The 20,049-nt window shown below is 41.7% G+C and overlaps 2 protein-coding genes and 1 non-coding gene across 6 annotated transcripts in view; 1 reads left to right on the top strand and 2 right to left on the bottom strand.

The window, feature by feature from the left end:
* Positions 1–9,954, bottom strand: part of St7l (suppression of tumorigenicity 7 like) — a 59,938-nt gene extending 49,984 nt beyond the window's left edge. For 3 of the 4 annotated variants that reach the window (XM_050157516.1, XM_050157518.1, XM_050157520.1), the window contains exons 1-4: positions 9,597–9,954; positions 6,719–6,801; positions 3,632–3,797; positions 1,120–1,174 (exon numbers count right to left, since the gene is read on the bottom strand). In XM_050157516.1, coding sequence (XP_050013473.1) covers positions 1,120–1,174; positions 3,632–3,797; positions 6,719–6,801; positions 9,597–9,810 — 518 coding nt within the window. In that variant the 5' untranslated portion in view covers positions 9,811–9,954. Of the gene's footprint in view, positions 1–1,119; positions 1,175–3,631; positions 3,798–6,718; positions 6,802–9,492 lie in introns of all 4 variants that reach the window. The other variant, XM_050157519.1, reaches the window with a different exon arrangement.
* On the bottom strand, positions 2,842–2,914 carry Trnak-cuu (transfer RNA lysine (anticodon CUU)). The gene has a single exon. It is a non-coding gene; the product is annotated as a tRNA-Lys (tRNA).
* A 416-nt stretch (positions 9,955–10,370) lies between the features above and the next one.
* The window catches only part of Capza1 (capping actin protein of muscle Z-line subunit alpha 1), a 41,874-nt gene continuing 32,195 nt past the window's right edge, over positions 10,371–20,049 (top strand). Inside the window, exon 1 of the mRNA XM_050157521.1 lies at positions 10,371–10,558. Within this exon, the coding sequence (XP_050013478.1) occupies positions 10,520–10,558 (39 nt within the window). The 5' untranslated portion in view covers positions 10,371–10,519. The remainder of the gene's footprint in view (positions 10,559–20,049) is intronic.

Genomic DNA, 20,049 nt, shown 5'->3' with positions numbered 1-20,049 from the left:
TTTCTTTGCTTTATGTTTAAAAACCACTTATGAGTGAGTACATGTGATAATTGTCTTTCTGTGTCTGGGTTTACCTCACTCAAAATAATGTTTTCTAGCTCCATCCATTTTCCTGCAAAATTCAAGATGTCATTTTTTTCTGCTGTGTAGTACTCCATTGTGTAAATTTACCACATTTCCTTATCCATTCTTTGGTAGAGGGGCATTTAGGTTGTTTCCAGGTTCTGGCTATGACAAACAAAGCTGTTATGAACATAGTTGAGCACAATGTCCTTGTGGCATGATTGAGCATCCTTTGGATATATAGCCAAAAGTGGTATTGCTGGGTCAATACCAATTGCTTGGTCAAACAACCTTGAGGAAGGTTGTTTCCTAATTTTCTTCTATCATAGAAGAGAGCAGAAAAACAAGCAGCATCTGAGCAATGGGGAGGGGGACTAGGAAATGCTGTCTTACGGGTGTGACAAGGCCATAACACTCATACTACAGCTGTCTGCACAAGAGAGCCAATAAACATTCAGTCATTGATGGGAGAGGGGCTCCTGGGTCTTTCCTGTCCTGGGAGCTTGGTGATCAATGGCCCTAGGAGGAGCGGAAGCCATTGTCTTCCATGATAGCCACTGATGACTTCCTTATGCTCCAGTGGTTAAATCCAGTGGGGCACAAAAGAAAAACATGTGGAAGAGGAACTGAGAAGTGGTGGAATGGGAAGAGGCTAAGAGAAAATGAAGGGATGGGTGTGACCAGAATATATCATATACAAATATGAAAATGCCAAACAATAAAACTTAAAGAGCTGTTACTTCCTTTTATATTTAAAAAAAAAAAAGTAAACAGCACTCGGGAGGCAGGCGGATCTCTGTGAATTTGAGGCCAGCCTGGGCTACAAGAGCTAGTTTCAGGACAGGCTCCAAAGCTACAAAGAAACCCTGTCTCGAAAAAACAAAAAAAAAAAGTAAACAGTCAAGATAATACCTACTCTTGAGCGAATCACTCACTTTAATATTGTCAGTATCTCCAATTAGAAGAGGCTGTAGAATATTTAGAAAGATAAGTATCCCACAGCACTTTTACTCTAAGACCAACACCATACTTACCCTGAAAAGCAAACTGTCTTACCTCCTATATTCTGCTCCTCTAAAGAGGTTTAAAGGGTTTCTCCAGACCTTGCATTCTGAAAAACAAGAGTAAAACTTCGTTTAATCAAATGCAGGTAAACTTTCACTAACCAACACTTAATACAGTGCCAGGCACATACAGCACAAACATGAAAGAGGTACAAGTCACCCTTGCTCTCGGGAAGCACAGTATTAAATCTAGTTATTGCTGTATTTCTGTCCCAATGACATTTTGTTCATAATTCAGCTCCAACCCTTACTGTATAGCCATGTGATTACCAGCTGCTTTTCAGTTTCCTCTCTCAAATAGGATCTACTAAACTTCATCCACTCTTACATTCCTAGATCCTATCACAGCTTGTGGAACTGACTTGCACAGCATGAGAACTAGTCATATAAACAATCATCTGAACTATGTGACATGTACTATATAGCAGAGATGTTTTAATCTAAGACCAAAAAAAAAAAAAAAGTGGTCAATCACAGAAGATTTTACAGAGGCACTGACATTTGAACTAACATTAAAAACCTCCAAGGGTTTTTTTGTTTGTGTGTGTGTGTGTCTTCCAGACACAGAACGTCCAAGCTGCAGAAGCACAAAGCTATACTTTGAAGAGATGGCTCAGTGTGTAAGTGTTTGCTGCACAAGCATGAGGACCCGAGAGGATCCGATAAAAGCCAGATATGGCAGTGCACTTCTGGAATCCTATGTTAGCAAAGTGAAGACAGGCAGATTCTGGGGGCTTGGTAGCAAAATGATGAGCTCCAGGTACATCATGAGACCATGTCTCAAAAATAATGATGGGGGGCTGGAGAGATGACTTGGCACTTGTTGCTTTTTCAGAGAACCCTAGTTTGGTTCCCAAAACCCATGTGGTGACTGACAACCACTCATAATTCCATTTCCAGGGGATCTAATGACTTCTTATCATCTCCTTGGGCACCAGGTACACACGTGATACATAGACATATAAGCAGGCAAAACACATAATACACATAAAACAAGATAAATAAATCTGAAAAAAATGATGTCATTTTACCTTTACCCTCCTGTATGTAGCACAGAGTTCCTTAAAACTAAGCTAAGGAAGACTTTCAACTTCTGACCTTCTGCCTCAATATCTTACATGCTAGAATTATGAGTGTTTGACACTTTCTGTTTGGTGGGGCTGGGAATTGAACCACGGCTTTGTGCATGCTAGGCACTTCTGAATAGATTAGGATGAGTTAGGAGAACTTTTCTTTTTCCTGCTGAATGGAAGGTAGATATGATGACTAAAACCAAAACAAGTACCTTGGACTACAAAAACCTGCATCTGCTGGGCACTGATGTGGGAGTTACTTCTTTCTAATCTGTTGCTTTCATTGGTTAATTAATAAAGAAACTGCCTAGGCCCATTTGATAGGCCAACCCTTAGGTGGGTGGAGTAAACAGAACAGAATGCTGGGAGAAAGAAGCCAAGTCAGGGAGTCGCCATGATTCTCCCACTCCAGACAGCCGCAGATTAAGATCTTCCCTGGTAAGCCACCTCGTGGGCTATACAGATTATTAGAAATGGGTTAGATCAATATGTAAGAGCTAGCCAATAAGAGACTGGAACTAATGGGCCAGGCAGTGTTTAAAAGAATACAGTTTCTGTGTAATTATTTTGGGGTAAAGCTAGCTGTGCGGGCGGCCGGGTGCCAGGAACGTAGCCCGTCGCTCCTATTTACAACAGAGTGGCGCCCAACGTGGGGCTCGAACCCACGACCCTGAGATTAAGAGTCTCATGCTCTACCGACTGAGCTAGCCGGACGACCAGGAGCTGGGGCGGCAGGAACACAGCCCGCAGCTCCCTCAACAGGGCACTGTGGTGCATCTCTTTAATCTGAGCACCCTGGAGGCAGATACAGATGATCTCTGTGAGTTTTAGAACAGCCTAGACTATGGGGAGAACACCAGGCCAGTCAGGGCTACATAGTGAAACTCTGTCTCAATACATAAACAAACAAACAAACAAACTGTGTCTGGAGATGTCAGACTACAAGAGAAGGGGTCTGAGACTCTGATGATAACTGCTCTCTATACCAGAATGGCTTACCTACAGTAACAGGAAAAGACAATTTTGTCTGTGTTTCATCTACTTGGATTACTATGACAAAATACCACAAACTGAGTATCATAACAACAACATTAATTTAATTCCTTATAGTTTTGGAGGCCAGCAAACCCATGCTCAAGGTGTTGGAAGATTTAGTGCCTGGTAAAGGCTCACTTTCTGGTTTGTGAATGGCACTCTTGTTATGTACTCATAAAGTGATAGGAGTAAATAGCTCCTTAGGACACTAATTCTATCCATGAGAGTTCTACCTTCATGATGTGATCACCTCCCCATTCCCTATCTCCTAACATCATTACATGTGAAAGGGACATTAGCATACAAACTAATACCTTCTGTTGTTTTGAGACTGATCCTCTGTAAGTGAACTTAAGCTTGATTACACAGCTCTGAAAACACCCAAAGAAAAATTACCTGATAGATGGTGGTGTCTCGTGGTTTCACTTTCTCTGTTGCTGGCAGGAGAACCTGGCTCTGAAATGCTACTCTCTGTTCCTCCTATCAGTGGTCGTAAGTGGTTTATAGACACTTGCTCAATAAAAGATGTGCCATGCTTATGGAAGTACCACCATTCAAATATCTATAACCAACAGAAACAGCTTTCACTTAAAATGCATTTCATAAATAGAAACTAAAGAGATGTTCCCATTCAATTCAGCACTTTAAATGCACAATCTCTCCTTGGGGGTGGGGGGTGAAGGATCAAGCAGAAGAAAAAACCCAAACCCAAGATTCCCTAAACACATATGTCACATAAAAGTAAAATATCTTTCTTATGGATTTACCAGGATGCTCAGACAAGCTTAGGCAGTTAAAAAGGCATTGTTAAAAGACATTAAAGAATAATAACAGTGAGTCAGGTGTGATAGTATATGCCTTTAATCCCAACTCTTAGAAGATAGAGGCAGGAGGACCATAAATACCAGACCAGTTGAGAACAGACAGTTGGAAGTTTCAGTAAAGAAAAAAGAGTATCTAATCTACAATGTAACTCTTCATGTGTTGCTGCCATTTGATTTTATCTGCAGCATAATTAAAAATCACTTTAAAGCAATTAGTATTAAGCTAGGATTAAGCATCCAAGTTGCACATCAAGTCCACTATTTATTAACTGCACATTAAGCAAATCAATTAGTCTCTAACATCTCAGAGCCCCAGTTTCCTCATCTAGGAAATTTAACTAACAAGAATCGTAAGAAAGTGCTTTCTGACCCAAAAAGTACTGATCTAATAGTTAGCAATACTACTATTATGGGTAGAGACAAGTTCTTCCTCAGGTTGAACTATTTACACATCAGGATATTTACTTTATTGTATTTCTGTGGCTTATCATTTATAAATACAAACTCTGTTTCGAGACCTTATCTCAAAGATTTAAAAAGGTCAAAGAAATACTGATTTCTACTAAAGCTGTAGAGCACCACCTACAGATGAGAAAAAAGAACAGAAAAATAGCATAATAAATATTTAATACATTCATCTGTGGCAGAATTTTCCCAAAGCATACATTAAGAAACCCTAGACCTTAGAGATGTTAATAAACAAAATATTTTACAATATTTTTTAAATTAAAAGCAATATCTTACTGGAGCAATAAATGAGTTAAAGTTAAATGGCATCCCTTACTGTGCAACTTCTCAGATAACAGCCAAAACTCAGTAAGCGCTCCCTGAGCCAATTCCACATTACAAATATTCACGTGTATTGCCTCATTTAGCTCCTATAGTCTTGTGAAATGAGTACTATTATTTTCCCATCTACAGGGAGGCAGCTGGGGCTTAGAAAAGTGAAGTCTAAATTCCAGATATGTCATACCTCTCCAGGGGCTGGAGAGATGCTTCAGCAGTAAAGAGCACCAACTGCCCTTCCAGAGGACCAGGGTTCAATTCCCATCACCCTCATGGTGGCTTATAACCATCTGTGGCTCTGGTCCTAGAGAATCCAACACCCTACACTATATAGGCACTACACATACATGGTGCACAATCATACAGGCAGGCAAAACAGTCATACACATAACAATGAATAAATATTTTTTTAAAGTTATAATTTGCCCAATGCTGTCAAAATCAAAATATTGCAAGATTTTATATAAAACCTGCATATTCAGGGGCTGGAGCATAGTTCAGTTGTAAAGTGCTTGCTTGTCTAGTACATACATGCCCTAAATTCCAGCCCAAGCATTGCAAAAATGGACATAATGGTGTATACTTGTATAGCAAAAGGAAGAGGAACAGGAGGTCAAGGGCCACTCTGGACTACAGAATTGAACCTAGTTCAAGTTAACTAGGTTAAATGTCATCCTGTTTCTAAAGGAAACAAATTCTGACACTCAGATTCTCTTGAAATCATTTGAAAAATCAAAGTATCAGTATAATAGTTGATAATAGTAGTTGTAGAATAACTCATTTCACTAATTCCAGTATGAAAGATGGATATTTACATATTTGTGCATGTGTGTGGAGGTCAGGTGTCTCTTCAATCACTCTCTACCCCACTGTCTAAGATAAGGTCTCTCACTAAATCCAGAGCTCACACTTTTGGCTAGTATAGCTGGCTGGAAAGCTCCAAAAATCTCTAGTTTCTACCTCCCAGAGCTGGGATAACAGGTATGCAAGCATTCCCAACTTTTTATGTGAGCAATGGGAATCTGAACCCAGATTTTCATGTTCACATGGCAAGCATTTTACTGACTAAGCCATCTCCCCATACCCTCATTCATTTTGAATTAATAACAATCATTAACCTTTGATCATTAAACTTCTAGTCCATCTTGACCAACCCTCTCCCCCATTATACTATACAGGCCTTTTTAAAATTACATTTGTGTGTGTGTGTGTGTGTGTAAGCATGCAAACACACATGAGTGGAGATCAAAGGACAACTCAGGATGTCAGACAGACTTGGCAGCAAGCACCTTTATCTGTTAAGTCATCTGCCATCCCTGTATACAAATTTTTTTAATATTTATTTATTTATTATGTATACAATATTCTGTCTGTGTGCATGTCTGCAGGCCAGAAGAGGGTACCAGATCTCTTTACAGATGGTTGTGAGCCACCATGTGGTTGCTGGGAATTGAACTCAGGACCTTTGGAAGAACAGGCAATGCTCTTAACCACTGAGCCATCTGTCCAGCCCCCCCCCCCCCCCGTATACAAATTTTTAATACACAATGAATGAAGTTGGGCATGGTAACTCACCCCTGTAATCTCAGCCCTCAGGAGACAGAGGCAGGAGACCCACCCTGGGTTCCAGACCAGCTTAGCCTGCATAATGAGACCCTGTCTCAAAAAGAAATCTAACATATAATTAATACTACCACACTCATAAAAGAAGAAAGGGCAATGTGGTACCTCCCAAACTTGTTTCTCTAGGCAACTTTTTCCAAATATCAAACACATTTTGGAAATCCTGACAAACATTTATATATTTGTAAAAACATAAACAATCTTTAAGTGAGGATCAAAACAGAAATGAAAAAAAATGAAATCTACTTACAAATATTAGTCCAGATATCAAAGAAGATGTCCCTGTAAGTGCCACATAGAACTTGGGTGTCAAGGAACTTAAAAACCCTGTCACTGTTAAAAGAGAAAACAGCAGAGTTTTTACAAAGTACAATTTAAAGTACATTATAGTTATGCAAGCATCTTTAGATGGAGGAAGGTGAGCAGCACAGATACCTGACTTTGATACTGCTATGTCCAAATAAGTCTATAAATTGAAAATACTGCAAGTAAAAAATGTAGGTTACATCTCTAATCTTCCAAACGCCATAGCATAGCAACATAATACCTTGGACAGCATTGGTTGTTTACTCTCCACATTGTATGAATGGTGAGTGGGAACCGAGGCTTCCTGCTGCTGCCCAGCATCAGAGATTATGTTGCTAGGTCGGGAAAAGACAAAAATTCAAAATTTCTACTAAATGCATCCAGCTTTTCCACTACTGCAAAGCTCAAAATTTCTAAGCTGACCAGCCTAAGTCAATAACTGTCCATATTAATATCTAAAGTGAAATTCATTTGAAAAAGTTAGAAAAACAAAAGGCACACATTTTTTTTTTAAAGTGATTTTAAATCCCCTTTGTGGCACAAGCCTTTAATCCCAGCACTCTGGAGACAGAGACCTCGGATCTCTGTGAGTTCAAGGCCAGAGGTCTACAAAGTGAGTCCCAGGATAGACTTCAAAGCTACACAGATAAACCCTGTCTTGAAAAACAAAGACAAACAAATAAAGAATCTCCGCATGTATATAAAAGTGAGATTACACACTGCTGTTTAGTTAAATAAGAAAGTAAATCAAAATGAGGCTTAGCATGTAAACCCTAGGATCAGTCTCTGCAGTCAAAAAAAGAAAAAAAGTCAGGTGGTGGTACACTCCTTTAATCCCGGATCTTTGTGAGTTCAAAGCCAGCCTGGGATACAGAGTGAGCTGCAGGGCAGTTAGGGTAACACAGAGAAACCCTGTCTTTAAAAACAATGCTCAACAACAACAAAAAAGAAAATCAAAAGTCAAAAATGAGATTAACTTAGCCTGCTTTTCTAAAAATCCAAAACACAAGTCACAAAAATTTACACTAGATCTTTAGTAAATATATAAGGATAAAAAGTTAAGCACACATTTAAAAAGTGGTCTAATATAATCCAGGCTGGTCTCAAATTCATTAGTAGCTGAGAATGGCCTTGAATGACTGATAATCCTGTATTCACCTTCCTTTAAGTGCTGGGATCGCAGCACGCATCAGCATTCCTGGTTTATGGGTGCTGGGAATTGAAACCAGAGCTTCCTGCATGCTAGGGAAGCACTCTACCAAGTGAGCTACATCTCTAGCTCCAATTTTTAATTTTACAAGAAACAAAAAATCTGTAATAATCAATGTTCAACTAAATGGTAAATGTATCTAAAAAACATAGACAATGAAACCAAAGTTATCAGGTTTGGGAGTTCAAGTCTGAAATTTTAGCATTCTGGAAGCTAAAGCAGGAAGATCTCCAGCTTGAGGACTTCCTGGACTATACAGAGAGACAATGTATAAAATAATTTTCTTTAAAGCCAGGCTAGAATGGACCAGGCAGTTGTGGTGCATGCCTTTAATCCTGGCACTTGGGAGGCAAAGGCAAGCAGATCTCAGCCTAGTCTACAGGATGAGTTCCAGGACAGCCAGGACTGTTACAAAGAGAAACTCTGTCAAAAAAAAAAAAAAAAAAAAAAGAAAAGAAAAGAAAAGAAAAAGAAAGAGAAAAAGTAAAGAAAAAAAAGAAAAGAAAAGCCAGGCTAGATAATATAAATTTCTAACTCCACCACTTTTATAGTGGTGCTCAAAGGATCAGGAGTTCAAGGCCAGTCTGGCTACATCCTGCCTCAAAGCAACAACAATAATAAGTAGGAAAATAAACAACAAACTCAATGAATATCATTTAATGAGCACACAAACTACCATTAAGCACTTCATCCCCCTATTACAGACAAATTAGATAGTCTCTAAAATATTCAAAGCATTTCAAGACATTATCCCACAGTGTTTCATGTCATCTCATGGAGTAGAAAAGGGAAACCAGTGCCTTCTCACAGGACAGAAAAATTAATAAGAGTTACCATCTAATAGAAATACTTGATCTTCTTCCGAGGCCGTAGAAATACTGCAATAACACCAGAAAAGGCCCAGGACCCCATGCTCTCATCCTGCTTATGGCTAAGGAATAGCATCTGCAGAATCTGCATGGATCAACACTGCTTACGAGTCTTTACCTTTAGTCCAGGCTACATTCCAAACATTGTACAAATGCTGAAAGAACATATTAAACAAACCCACTGTTTGCGCTTCTCTTCCCTCTTCCTTTCCTGTACTATTTTATTATTCATGATAAAGTCTGAAGGCTAAAAAATATCACGAAAAACGTTTCTTAACAGAACCCTCTTACAATAAAGTATGGTCCACTAAAACCGTAGTACTTTCTATCTTGCATTACAGATGTGTTGATTTTCTGGGTGTGGGTTCTTTCTCTAAGTTTGGCAGCTGGAGACTCAAAGGCACGGGGCCCTGCAAATGCTAAGAATGTATATAAACTGTGTGTCCGTGTCTGGGAACGCTCTCTTCTGGCTTACTACCAGAAGCTTTGCAGCTTGTCAGGTAGCTTTTCCTGCGATAACAGAGAGGGCGAGCCTTCAGCGCTCTAGGGAGGGGCCGGCAAACTGCAGCGCAGGTTTGACAATCAGCTGCCCGGTTGGTGTGGCCCGAGAGGAAAATAATAAAAATAATAATAACCCACTGGAGCATGCAACACCGATTCCTTCTCCAAAGCCCTCCATGACTCCCCGAGAATCTCAGCTCTTTGGTGCTTGTTCCCGACCGTCCAGGTTTGGGGCCTCTCACCCGCTGTCACGTTGTCACACAGCCTCAGCGGGACCCTCAGAGCGTAAAGCAGCCCCAGCCCCGCCAGGAACCACAGCGTGGAGCCCGAGTTCGCCAGCCCGGCCTTCAGCCGCTCTTTCCAGCCCAGCGGCGGGCCCAGGCCCAAGCCGGGAGCAGGTGCATGGGGACACCCCACAGCCCGCGCGGCTTCCGCGAAGCATTCCCCGTCCGCCATCTTGCGGCTCCGGCAGGCGCCGGGACCTGGGAGGGGAGAAGGGCAGGAAACCGGAGTTGGGAATCCTGGGATAGTGGCGGACTGGAAGCCGGCCTCTGTCAAGGCTGAGTCCTGGGGAACGGGACCGAGATCTGGAAGAAGACGGAGCGCGTCCTCAGACTGAGGGGCTGCCTAGTCCCCTAGGAGGGCGGAGCCGATGGCGGCACTGATTCTGCAGGAAGCGGACTCAATGTGGCGCGGGAGGGATGTGCTTTGGGTTCCATGCGAGGTTGAGGGTCACCTTTCGCCCCGCTGCGGGGCTGGAAAAGGATTGGTGTTTCCTAGAGCCGAGCAGCTCTTAGCGCGCTGGACTCGGCGGCCTCGGAGACCATCGGGACCCGGAAAACTCAGAGGTGTAGCCATTGCTACTTGACCAGAGGGAGCCCAGGCGCCATGGCCAGTCGAGACACGCCACCGAGCTTCCAGGATGAATGGGCAAAGGACTGAAACTCAGTGAGAAAGAAGTTCATACTCCAAGGCCTTGAGGGCAAGGCCGGCTTCCCAGAGCGTTCCCACTCCGGGCTGTCACGCCCGCGCGGAACTGACATGGCGCCCTCTTGGCCGGAGCTTCCGGGCGGGTCCTTCCGACGGCCCCCTTGGTGATTCCACCACTCAGCTTCCTTCCCGGCCTGCCTCGCGCCGGTCGCCGGGCTGGGCCAGAGCAGCCAAGATGGCCGACTTCGAGGATCGGGTGTCGGATGAGGAGAAGGTAAGGGGTCCGCCTCTCTCTTTTACCTCCTCCCCCGACGGGGCCCAGGGGTCCGAGCTGGCAGCAGTGGAAAGCCTGGCGGTATCCGCAGGAAAAAGAAAGTCGTTTCCCGGTGCTGGCATACTCCCTCTGCACCCGGGACACTTTCTTCCTTCAAGGGGCTTTCCTTTGCCTCACGGTGGCCCCAGTTCCCCATTCCTCAACTCTTCTTTTCATTCCGGACCGAGCACAGCCTTCCTCTAGAAAGAGGAGACAACTTCAGCTGATTGACTTTTATCTGTAGACCCTTCTTGTAATCGTAAGAGAGGAAGAGAAGGTGATGTTGGGACGTGTCATACACCAGTTATTTTGCCGCCTTTGGCTGTTGGGGCTCACCCCATCCCCCCATTTATAGGTATGATTGGGGTTAGTTTGGGACGAGTCACTTCCTGATCAGAGTAGCCTCCTTAACTTCCCTTTTGCTCCTCCTTCCTCAGGAAGTGATTTTGCTGTCACGACTCCTTGACAGGGAGAGGTTGTCTATCCATCTAACTACACACCCTGGTCTTTTCTCGGCTAGTGACGATTGAATTAATTCGATAAAAATAAATCTGTAAAGCTCGGGACATTTGCTTAAGAGTTTGACGAGCACTTCTGTGCCTGCTGATGATGTCTTGTGTGCATGTATGTCCCCAAGGTGACTCCATCCCTTCTCTCTTAATCTTAACTATAATTTTTTTCAGACTAGTTTTGGCTTCCTGTTAAACAGTGAGGAATAGCCAGTAGACTTTTTTCCAACTCCAGAAAAGTTTGGTAGTAAATAAACCTTACGTTAACATGTCCAGGTTAAGTGAAATATCCAGCCCTTTTTTTTGGCGGGGTGGGGGGAGGAAGGTTTCGAGACAAGAGTTTTTCTGTAGCTTTGGAGCCTTTCCTGGAACTAGCTCTTGTAGACCAGATTGGCCTCGAACTCACAGAGATCCACCTGCCTCTGCCTCCCGAGTGCTGGGATCAAAGGCGTGCACTACCACCGCCTGGCCCAATACCCAGCCTGTGTGTGGTGTCTGGTGGCTAGGTTTGCCAGAATGCAGTTTGTGTACTCAGGTCTTTAGAGGTGGCTTAAATACAAGGATGCCTTATAAGTTACATGGAATAACTTTTTCTGACAACAGCATACGTTTACTAAACAGCTTGTCGGAAAAAGAAAGAAGCGTCGGGCTCTTCAGTAAGCACAGCACTTCAGGGTTGGTAGAAGTTAGAATGGTCTCACTAGATAACTCCTTATGGGACAAGAATCTGTCTTTTGTTTCCTGCAACGACTGTTACAAAGTGTGTACCCTCCAGTGTTCTATAAAATCTGTCTGGGTTCTTATAGTAGTGAAAATATTGGCGATTGTTGAGGGGAACATACTTTTTTTTAGTCATTTCTCCGCAAAGAATAATTTGACATATTTCGCTGTATGTATTTTTAAACGCTGAAAAAGGTGCATAACACCTTTACAAACCTCTTCACAGGGTTAAGGGTGGCAGTTTGTTGGTAGAGCACGTAACACATGCAGTGTCCTGCGTTTGAACTTCAGCATCAGCATCACAAAAAATAAAAAGCCAACAAATAACACATGAGCGCTGTTTTCTCTTATTTGGAGATTGAGCATCATGAATGTTAAAGATTTAGGAAACAGAAAGACATATCTCAACAGTGGAACGAAAACTATAACAAATGTTTATTCTAAGGCGAGGACTTCGGGTTCACACAACATCAAGCTAGAGTGAAATTTTATTCTGTTTCTTAAGGCTGGGTCTTGTGTGGCTTATGTAAGCCTCCAACTCACTATATAGCGAAGGATGACCCCACCCGTCACCGCTTATCTCCACCTCTTAAGTACTGCTCTGCTGCTCTTATAGGCATATGCATCACATGTAGATTTGGTGTTTACTTTTAATAACGATAGAAAAACCAAGTCATAGTTAGTAAATCCACCCCAGAAATAACCATGAATTTTATTCCTGTTTTAGTAAAGAACTTGTTTTTTGTTTTGTATTTTTAGGACAGTCTTGCTATTTAACCCTAGATGGTCTGAAACTTGCTGTGTAGACTGGAGTGGGCTCCAATTTGTCTTCTGGCTTCTGCCTTCCATGTGCTGGGATTCTAGCCAAACCCCCACAATGCTGGGTTTAATAGAGTTCTTTTTTTTTTCTAATTAACTACATTTATTGGTGTAGATAATGAAGCGTAATGATACAGTAAAAATTCTTATGGTTTGAGCCAGGCATGGTGGTGCACACCTTTAATCTGAACACTCCGGAGGCAGAGGAAGGCAAGTTCAAGGCCAGCTTCCTCTACCTGTGAGTTCCAGGACAATGTAGAGAGCCCCTTCAGATTTGAGATTCCTGGAGTTCTATTTGATTCCTTTCCCCAGACAGACACAGTCATCCCTCTTGAAGTCTATGGCAGAAAGAAAGGGCTTTGGAAGACTTCCTGGTCTGGGAGTTTCTTACCTTGGTCTGCTTCTCATAACCTTCAGATTGATTTTATCTGAATTCAGACATTGAGAAAAGGTAGAGAGAAAGGCTGGGTCCGATGGTGTCTGTCTGTAACAATCCCAGCTCTTGGGAGGTAAAGACAAAGAGGATTAGGAATACAGGTTTATCCTTGGTAACAGGGAGTTTAAGACCAGCCTATATTAATGAGACCCTTTTACAAAAAAAAGGGGGGGGTACATTTTGAGAAAAGATTTTTTTTCCAAGATATTTACTGATTTGAATGCCTTGGAATTCATAAGCAAGTACCCTTGCAGAAATTTTTGCATTAATTATCAGTTTGTTTACTTAGATTTTTTTTTTTTCTTGAAACAGTCCAGATTCTGTAGCCCACGCTAATCTGGAACTCACTTAGGCCCAGGCTTTAAACTTACAGTGATCCTCTGTCTTGGGATCCTCGGTGTTAAGCTTAGAGTCATGAACCTCCATGCACAGCGGTACAGACTAATTTTAAAATCAAGATAAAAGATATTCTTAATCGTCCCTGGCCTGGTGGCTTAGACCTCTAACCCAACTGCTGCAGAAGCTGAGGCAAGAGGATAGAATAATTTAAGGTCTGTTCAGGCTACAAAGCAAGTTGAAGTACAACTTTGAAAACTTGATGAGACTGTCTCAAAAATGAAGTGAAAAAAAGAAAAAGGGATGGGAGATGGGCTGAATATAGAGGTCAGTGGTCAAGCATTTGCCCCGGCACCTGCAGAGCCCCTAGGACCAATCCCTTCTCTAAGAAAATCTAGGATTTCCATTTTCTTCTTTCTCGTTGAAGACTTCAAGGGTCTCTCATTTGGAATGGGTAATGTTTTGTTGTTCTCTTTATTTTAACTATGTCTGTTGTGGCGCCAAAAGAAATACTTTTATTTTCATTATGTTTTCTGAAAGCAGTAAAGCTTTCCATAACTTTGGCATTTTGGGTCTCTGATTTTCTTTAAAAAGCAAGTAAAATCACTTTTAAACCAGCTGCCAAAGTTCTTATCACTTTTAAAGAGGAAGTTGGTTTTTCACTTCTGCGTTGTTACCTGAAATGGTCAGAATGAGCTGCCTAAAGAAAGCAGGAAGTGAGAAGTGTAGTAACAGGCAGAGAAATGCTCTAGTCTTATGCTGCCGTTTAGTGTCTGGAGACTAGTCTAGGTACTTTTGCTCTTCAGTTAGCTTAGTTTTAAAAGCTTACCAAGACCAGATGCCCCAATTAGGAAGTTTGAGGTGTGCCATGAATGACTTTTTTGAGTTCTTTATTCATGATTCAGCATTGGTTTGTTGGTTTTTTTTAATGTTCTTCCTCTGCCCAGCCCCCCAACAATGAAGAGAATTTGATTAGTGTATCTTCCTAATGAGTAAAATATGTGCATACACCTTAAAAATACTCAGAAGGGCATCTGTGTGCTTTTATTCTAGACGTTGGTGTCCTTTGTAAGAATTTGTTTGGTTTTTGTTTGTTCCATTGGATGTTTGGGTTTTGAAATAGTCTCATTCTGTAGCTCAGGTTGGCCTCACATTCTCTGGGTACTCCTCTTTCAGCTTCCTGGGGTGCTGGGATTACAGGCCCAAGATTATTGCACATCACACCTGGTTTAAGGCATTTGTTTTTTAAAGCTTTTTGTCCATTTGCTTTGTTTTGCTTTTAAAGCTAGATATTAGTATGTAGCTCATGCTAGCCTGCAATTGGATTTGTGACCAAGGCTGGCCTTGAACTATCTCAGCCTCCAGAATGCTGGGATTAAAAGCATAAACTATTGTGCCCGCTGGGCGGTGATGGCGCACACCTTTAATCCCAGCACTCGGGAGGCAGAGGCAGGTGGATCTCTGTGAGTTCTAGGCCAGCCTGGTCTACAAGAGCTAGTTCCAGGACAGGCTCCAAAGCTACAGAGAACCCCTGTCTCGAAAAACTAAAAATAAATAAATAAACCATTGTGCCTAACTATCTGCTGCTGCTTCCTCCTTCTCCATCTCCTCCTCCTCCTTTCCTCTCGAAACAGTTTTATCAACTGTTTAGTAGAGATGTAAAAAAAGCATAAATAGGGCCAGTGAGAGATGGCTCAGTGGGTAAAGGTGCTTGTTGGGCAAACTTGGCAACCTGAGTTCAGTATCTGGAACACATATAAAGGTGAAGGGAAAGAAATGACCTCACAGAGTTGTTCCCTGACATCCACACATAGGCTTTGACAATGCACACCCCCTCCCTACTTTAATAATAGCAACAGTTTTTAAATCTTGTAAATAGAAACTAGGATTTAAGAGCTTTGTTAGAGCTCAGGAGAATCTACTTTTAAGCTGGATATCCTCAATTATATACTTTACAGGATGAGCTAAATCTTTGTTGGATGAAGTAAACTCTGAGCCTCTGAGAAGTCATCAGTTACCATTCATTTTATCACTCTCATCCTTCTTTCCCCTCAGCTCTGCTGTTAGTAGTAATATTATAGTTCATTACAAAATCCTGAACCAGAAAACAAAACCTAAACAGCTATAATTCATGTGACTATAGGTGTGTTATGATTTCTCCTAGAACTTTAACTCTTTTATTGGAACCAGCCTTGGTGCTAAATGGGGTAGTATAATTTGTCATAAAATGTAGACCCCGGGTTTGTCTGTGTCTCGGCCATCCCTTTTGTACTACACTGTTTTCCATGAACTGTGAGTGAAAACCCAGACAGAGGGGACCACTTAAGGAACTATAAATAAAGTATTGTGCTATGGCGGAACAGAGTGATTCCAAGTGTTAGGAGACTGTTGGTGCGCCTGTTTCCTTCTAAACTGGGGAGAATTAGGTCAGAGTGCTCCAACAAGGTTTCCTGAGCTTTCGCAGTCTAATAAAGAAAGTTCTCTTTAAAAAATTGAAACATTAAAGTGTCCCAGAGGTTCTTAGAGTGTCTGCATTCCTCTGCTTGCTCTGATAATGGCAGAGTTAGTTCCTTGGTAACTGGAATCTCGCCTTTTTATCTAGTGCTTAGCACAGCACCAAGAACACATTGCAGTTATAGTCTTGATTGTATGAAGAATCCAGCTTCATTAATTCCTCCCTTTGCTCTTATGAAGTAAGTACACTTTCCCCTAAGTATTTCTGACAGTCTCTAATGTCACCTCCAAAAATGTCTCTATGGTTTGAGTGCCTTTTTGTGTGTCATTACGTCTGAGCATTTGCTGCCATTACGGTGCTCTGCCATGCCACTGCTGGGAACGTTCACACCCGCCTCTCTAAACACAGCCAGGCAGCATTTTCCTAGTAGATCTCTGTTAAGCTGCAACACCTTTGTAGATGCACTGTGGCTATGTAGGTGTAACTGCAAGGAGCCTTGCGGAGACCCTGAGGGAAGTATTTCCTTTGTTGACTATGAGTCCTCTCCTTTAGAGGACAATTAAAAAAAAAAAAAGAAAGAAAGAAAAAAAGTTCATACAAGTAGGCATTATTTGTGCTTTCCTATGTCCCGTGTACAAATTTTTTACATCTCCTAGCCAAAAATAAATAAAGTCCTTATATGGATCATGAAATTAAAGCTGTAGATAGAGCAAATTAGTCATAATAGCAAAGACAAAAGACTACTTGGGTATTTTTTTTTTTTAACTAGATTTCAATATCCATGTACTATGCCTTTTCTCCCTTCGTTACCTACTGCATGTGGTCAGTGTCTGCACCTGGTGTTTCCAGGTTCTTGGCATCTTATTTCCCAGGAATTAAAATAAACACATGAAGATTTGCAATGGAAGAAAATGTAATTGAAGAACGAAACCATCACACAAATCAGAAAGACATACGGTCACTCTTTACAGCTGTCCACATGAGTGAGAATACTCAAGGGCCCTAGGGCTGCTTTTATGGTTTCTAAAGTAGGAAGGAGTTTGGGTACTAGAGGATGGATCTAATTGGTTCCCTTTTTTGATTGACAATGTTGGGTTATATTAGTCTTTGCACATCAGTGTGTTTGTCCCATCCCATGATATGTTTGATTTGATTTTATTCACATCCCCAATTATTCATAGTCATAAGGTGGTAAATAGATTTTCCCCAAAAGTTCACGTAGAGGTTACAGTTTACCTTATTGGAAACGTGCATCCAGAACTAATTAGGTTGGATGTCAGTCAGCTTCATGTCTTCCCTTCCTGAGATGTTCTGAAAGAGGAGTTTTTGCTGATTTGTCTAGGGGAAAACAAACTTACTTGGAACCAGTGGAAATCCTAGTTGGCCAACAGGTTGCTAGGTGGGCTGTTAGAAGAGGGATATGTGTGTGCGCCTAGTAGATTCTGGTTGAGGGCCTTAGGTTGTCAAGTACATTGATGCAAAAGGATTGTATGTAGGCCAGGTATGCCTTTAATCCCAGCACTTTTGAGGCAGAGGCAGGGAGATCTTTGAAAGTTCAAGGCCAGACCAGTTGGCCCCAATGGCTACTTAGTGAGACCCTCTTTCAAATAAAACAACACACACACACACTTGTATAGTTCAAGCCAAATGGAGTTCCAGGTTGCAGAGCTATTCCTTATGTTTGACTGCTTCATCTTCATCAAAGCTCTGCAACTTCACCTTTCTATTCATCCCTCCATTTTTCTACTTTTTGGTGCTGGAGATTGACCATGGTGCCCTGTGAGTGCTAAGGAAGCATCTTTCACCAAACTCTATCTCCAGCCCAAAAGACCCTTTTTTTCCTTTGTTGTTTTTGTCTTGTTTGTTTTGTTTTTGTTTGTTTGCTTGTTTGTTTAATATGCATTGGTGTTGAATCCACTGGAACTGGAGTTACAGACAGTTGTAAGCTGCCATGTGGGTGCTGGGAATTGAACCCAGGTCCTCTGGAAGAACACCCAGTGTTCTTTTTTTTTAATTTATTTATTTATTAAAGATTTCTGTCTCTTCCCCACCGCCGCCTCCCATTTCCCTCTCCCTCCCCCTCAGTGTTCTTCACAGCTCTGTTACTCAGTTTTGAGCAGTATGTAAAATTTATTGCATATTTTAAGTCATTGTGAGATGAAATATTCATCTGAGTGAACCANTCCAGAATGCTGGGATTAAAAGCATAAACTATTGTGCCCGCTGGGCGGTGATGGCGCACACCTTTAATCCCAGCACTCGGGAGGCAGAGGCAGGTGGATCTCTGTGAGTTCTAGGCCAGCCTGGTCTACAAGAGCTAGTTCCAGGACAGGCTCCAAAGCTACAGAGAACCCCTGTCTCGAAAAACTAAAAATAAATAAATAAACCATTGTGCCTAATTATCTGCTGCTGCTTCCTCCTTCTCCATCTCCTCCTCCTTTCCTCTCGAAACAGTTTTATCAACTGTTTAGTAGAGATGTAAAAAAAGCATAAATAGGGCCAGTGAGAGATGGCTCAGTGGGTAAAGGTGCTTGTTGGGCAAACTTGGCAACCTGAGTTCAGTATCCGGAACACATATAAAGGTGAAGGGAAAGAAATGACCTCACAGAGTTGTTCCCTGACATCCACACATAGGCTTTGACAATGCACACCCCCTCCCTACTTTAATAATAGCAACAGTTTTTAAATCTTGTAAATAGAAACTAGGATTTAAGAGCTTTGTTAGAGCTCAGGAGAATCTACTTTTAAGCTGGATATCCTCAATTATATACTTTACAGGATGAGCTAAATCTTTGTTGGATGAAGTAAACTCTGAGCCTCTGAGAAGTCATCAGTTACCATTCATTTTATCACTCTCATCCTTCTTTCCCCTCAGCTCTGCTGTTAGTAGTAATATTATAGTTCATTACAAAATCCTGAACCAGAAAACAAAACCTAAACAGCTATAATTCATGTGACTATAGGTGTGTTATGATTTCTCCTAGAACTTTAACTCTTTTATTGGAACCAGCCTTGGTGCTAAATGGGGTAGTATAATTTGTCATAAAATGTAGACCCCGGGTTTGTCTGTGTCTCGGCCATCCCTTTTGTACTACACTGTTTTCCATGAACTGTGAGTGAAAACCCAGACAGAGGGGACCACTTAAGGAACTATAAATAAAGTATTGTGCTATGGCGGAACAGAGTGATTCCAAGTGTTAGGAGACTGTTGGTGCGCCTGTTTCCTTCTAAACTGGGGAGAATTAGGTCAGAGTGCTCCAACAAGGTTTCCTGAGCTTTCGCAGTCTAATAAAGAAAGTTCTCTTTAAAAAATTGAAACATTAAAGTGTCCCAGAGGTTCTTAGAGTGTCTGCATTCCTCTGCTTGCTCTGATAATGGCAGAGTTAGTTCCTTGGTAACTGGAATCACGCCTTTTTATCTAGTGCTTAGCACAGCACCAAGAACACATTGCAGTTATAGTCTTGATTGTATGAAGAATCCAGCTTCATTAATTCCTCCCTTTGCTCTTATGAAGTAAGTACACTTTCCCCTAAGTATTTCTGACAGTCTCTAATGTCACCTCCAAAAATGTCTCTATGGTTTGAGTGCCTTTTTGTGTGTCATTACGTCTGAGCATTTGCTGCCATTACGGTGCTCTGCCATGCCACTGCTGGGAACGTTCACACCCGCCTCTCTAAACACAGCCAGGCAGCATTTTCCTAGTAGATCTCTGTTAAGCTGCAACACCTTTGTAGATGCACTGTGGCTATGTAGGTGTAACTGCAAGGAGCCTTGCGGAGACCCTGAGGGAAGTATTTCCTTTGTTGACTATGAGTCATCTCCTTTAGAGGAAAATAAAAAAGAAAGAAAGAAAGAAAGAAAGAAAGAAAGAAAGAAAGAAAGAAAGAAAGAAAGAAAGAAAGAAAGTTCATACAAGTAGGCATTATTTGTGCTTTCCTATGTCCCGTGTACAAATTTTTTACATCTCCTAGCCAAAAATAAATAAAGTCCTTATATGGATCATGAAATTAAAGCTGTAGATAGAGCAAATTAGTCATAATAGCAAAGACAAAAGACTACTTGGGTATTTTTTTTTTTTTAACTAGATTTCAATATCCATGTACTATGCCTTTTCTCCCTTCGTTACCTACTGCATGTGGTCAGTGTCTGCACCTGGTGTTTCCAGGTTCTTGGCATC

This window comes from Alexandromys fortis, unplaced genomic scaffold, assembly GCF_014885135.2.
Source record: "Alexandromys fortis isolate MF-2015 unplaced genomic scaffold, M_Fortis_MF-2015_v1.1 scaffold_78, whole genome shotgun sequence".
Taxonomy (NCBI): domain Eukaryota; kingdom Metazoa; phylum Chordata; class Mammalia; order Rodentia; family Cricetidae; genus Alexandromys; species Alexandromys fortis.
This window is presented reverse-complemented; position numbering and strand designations above follow the sequence as displayed.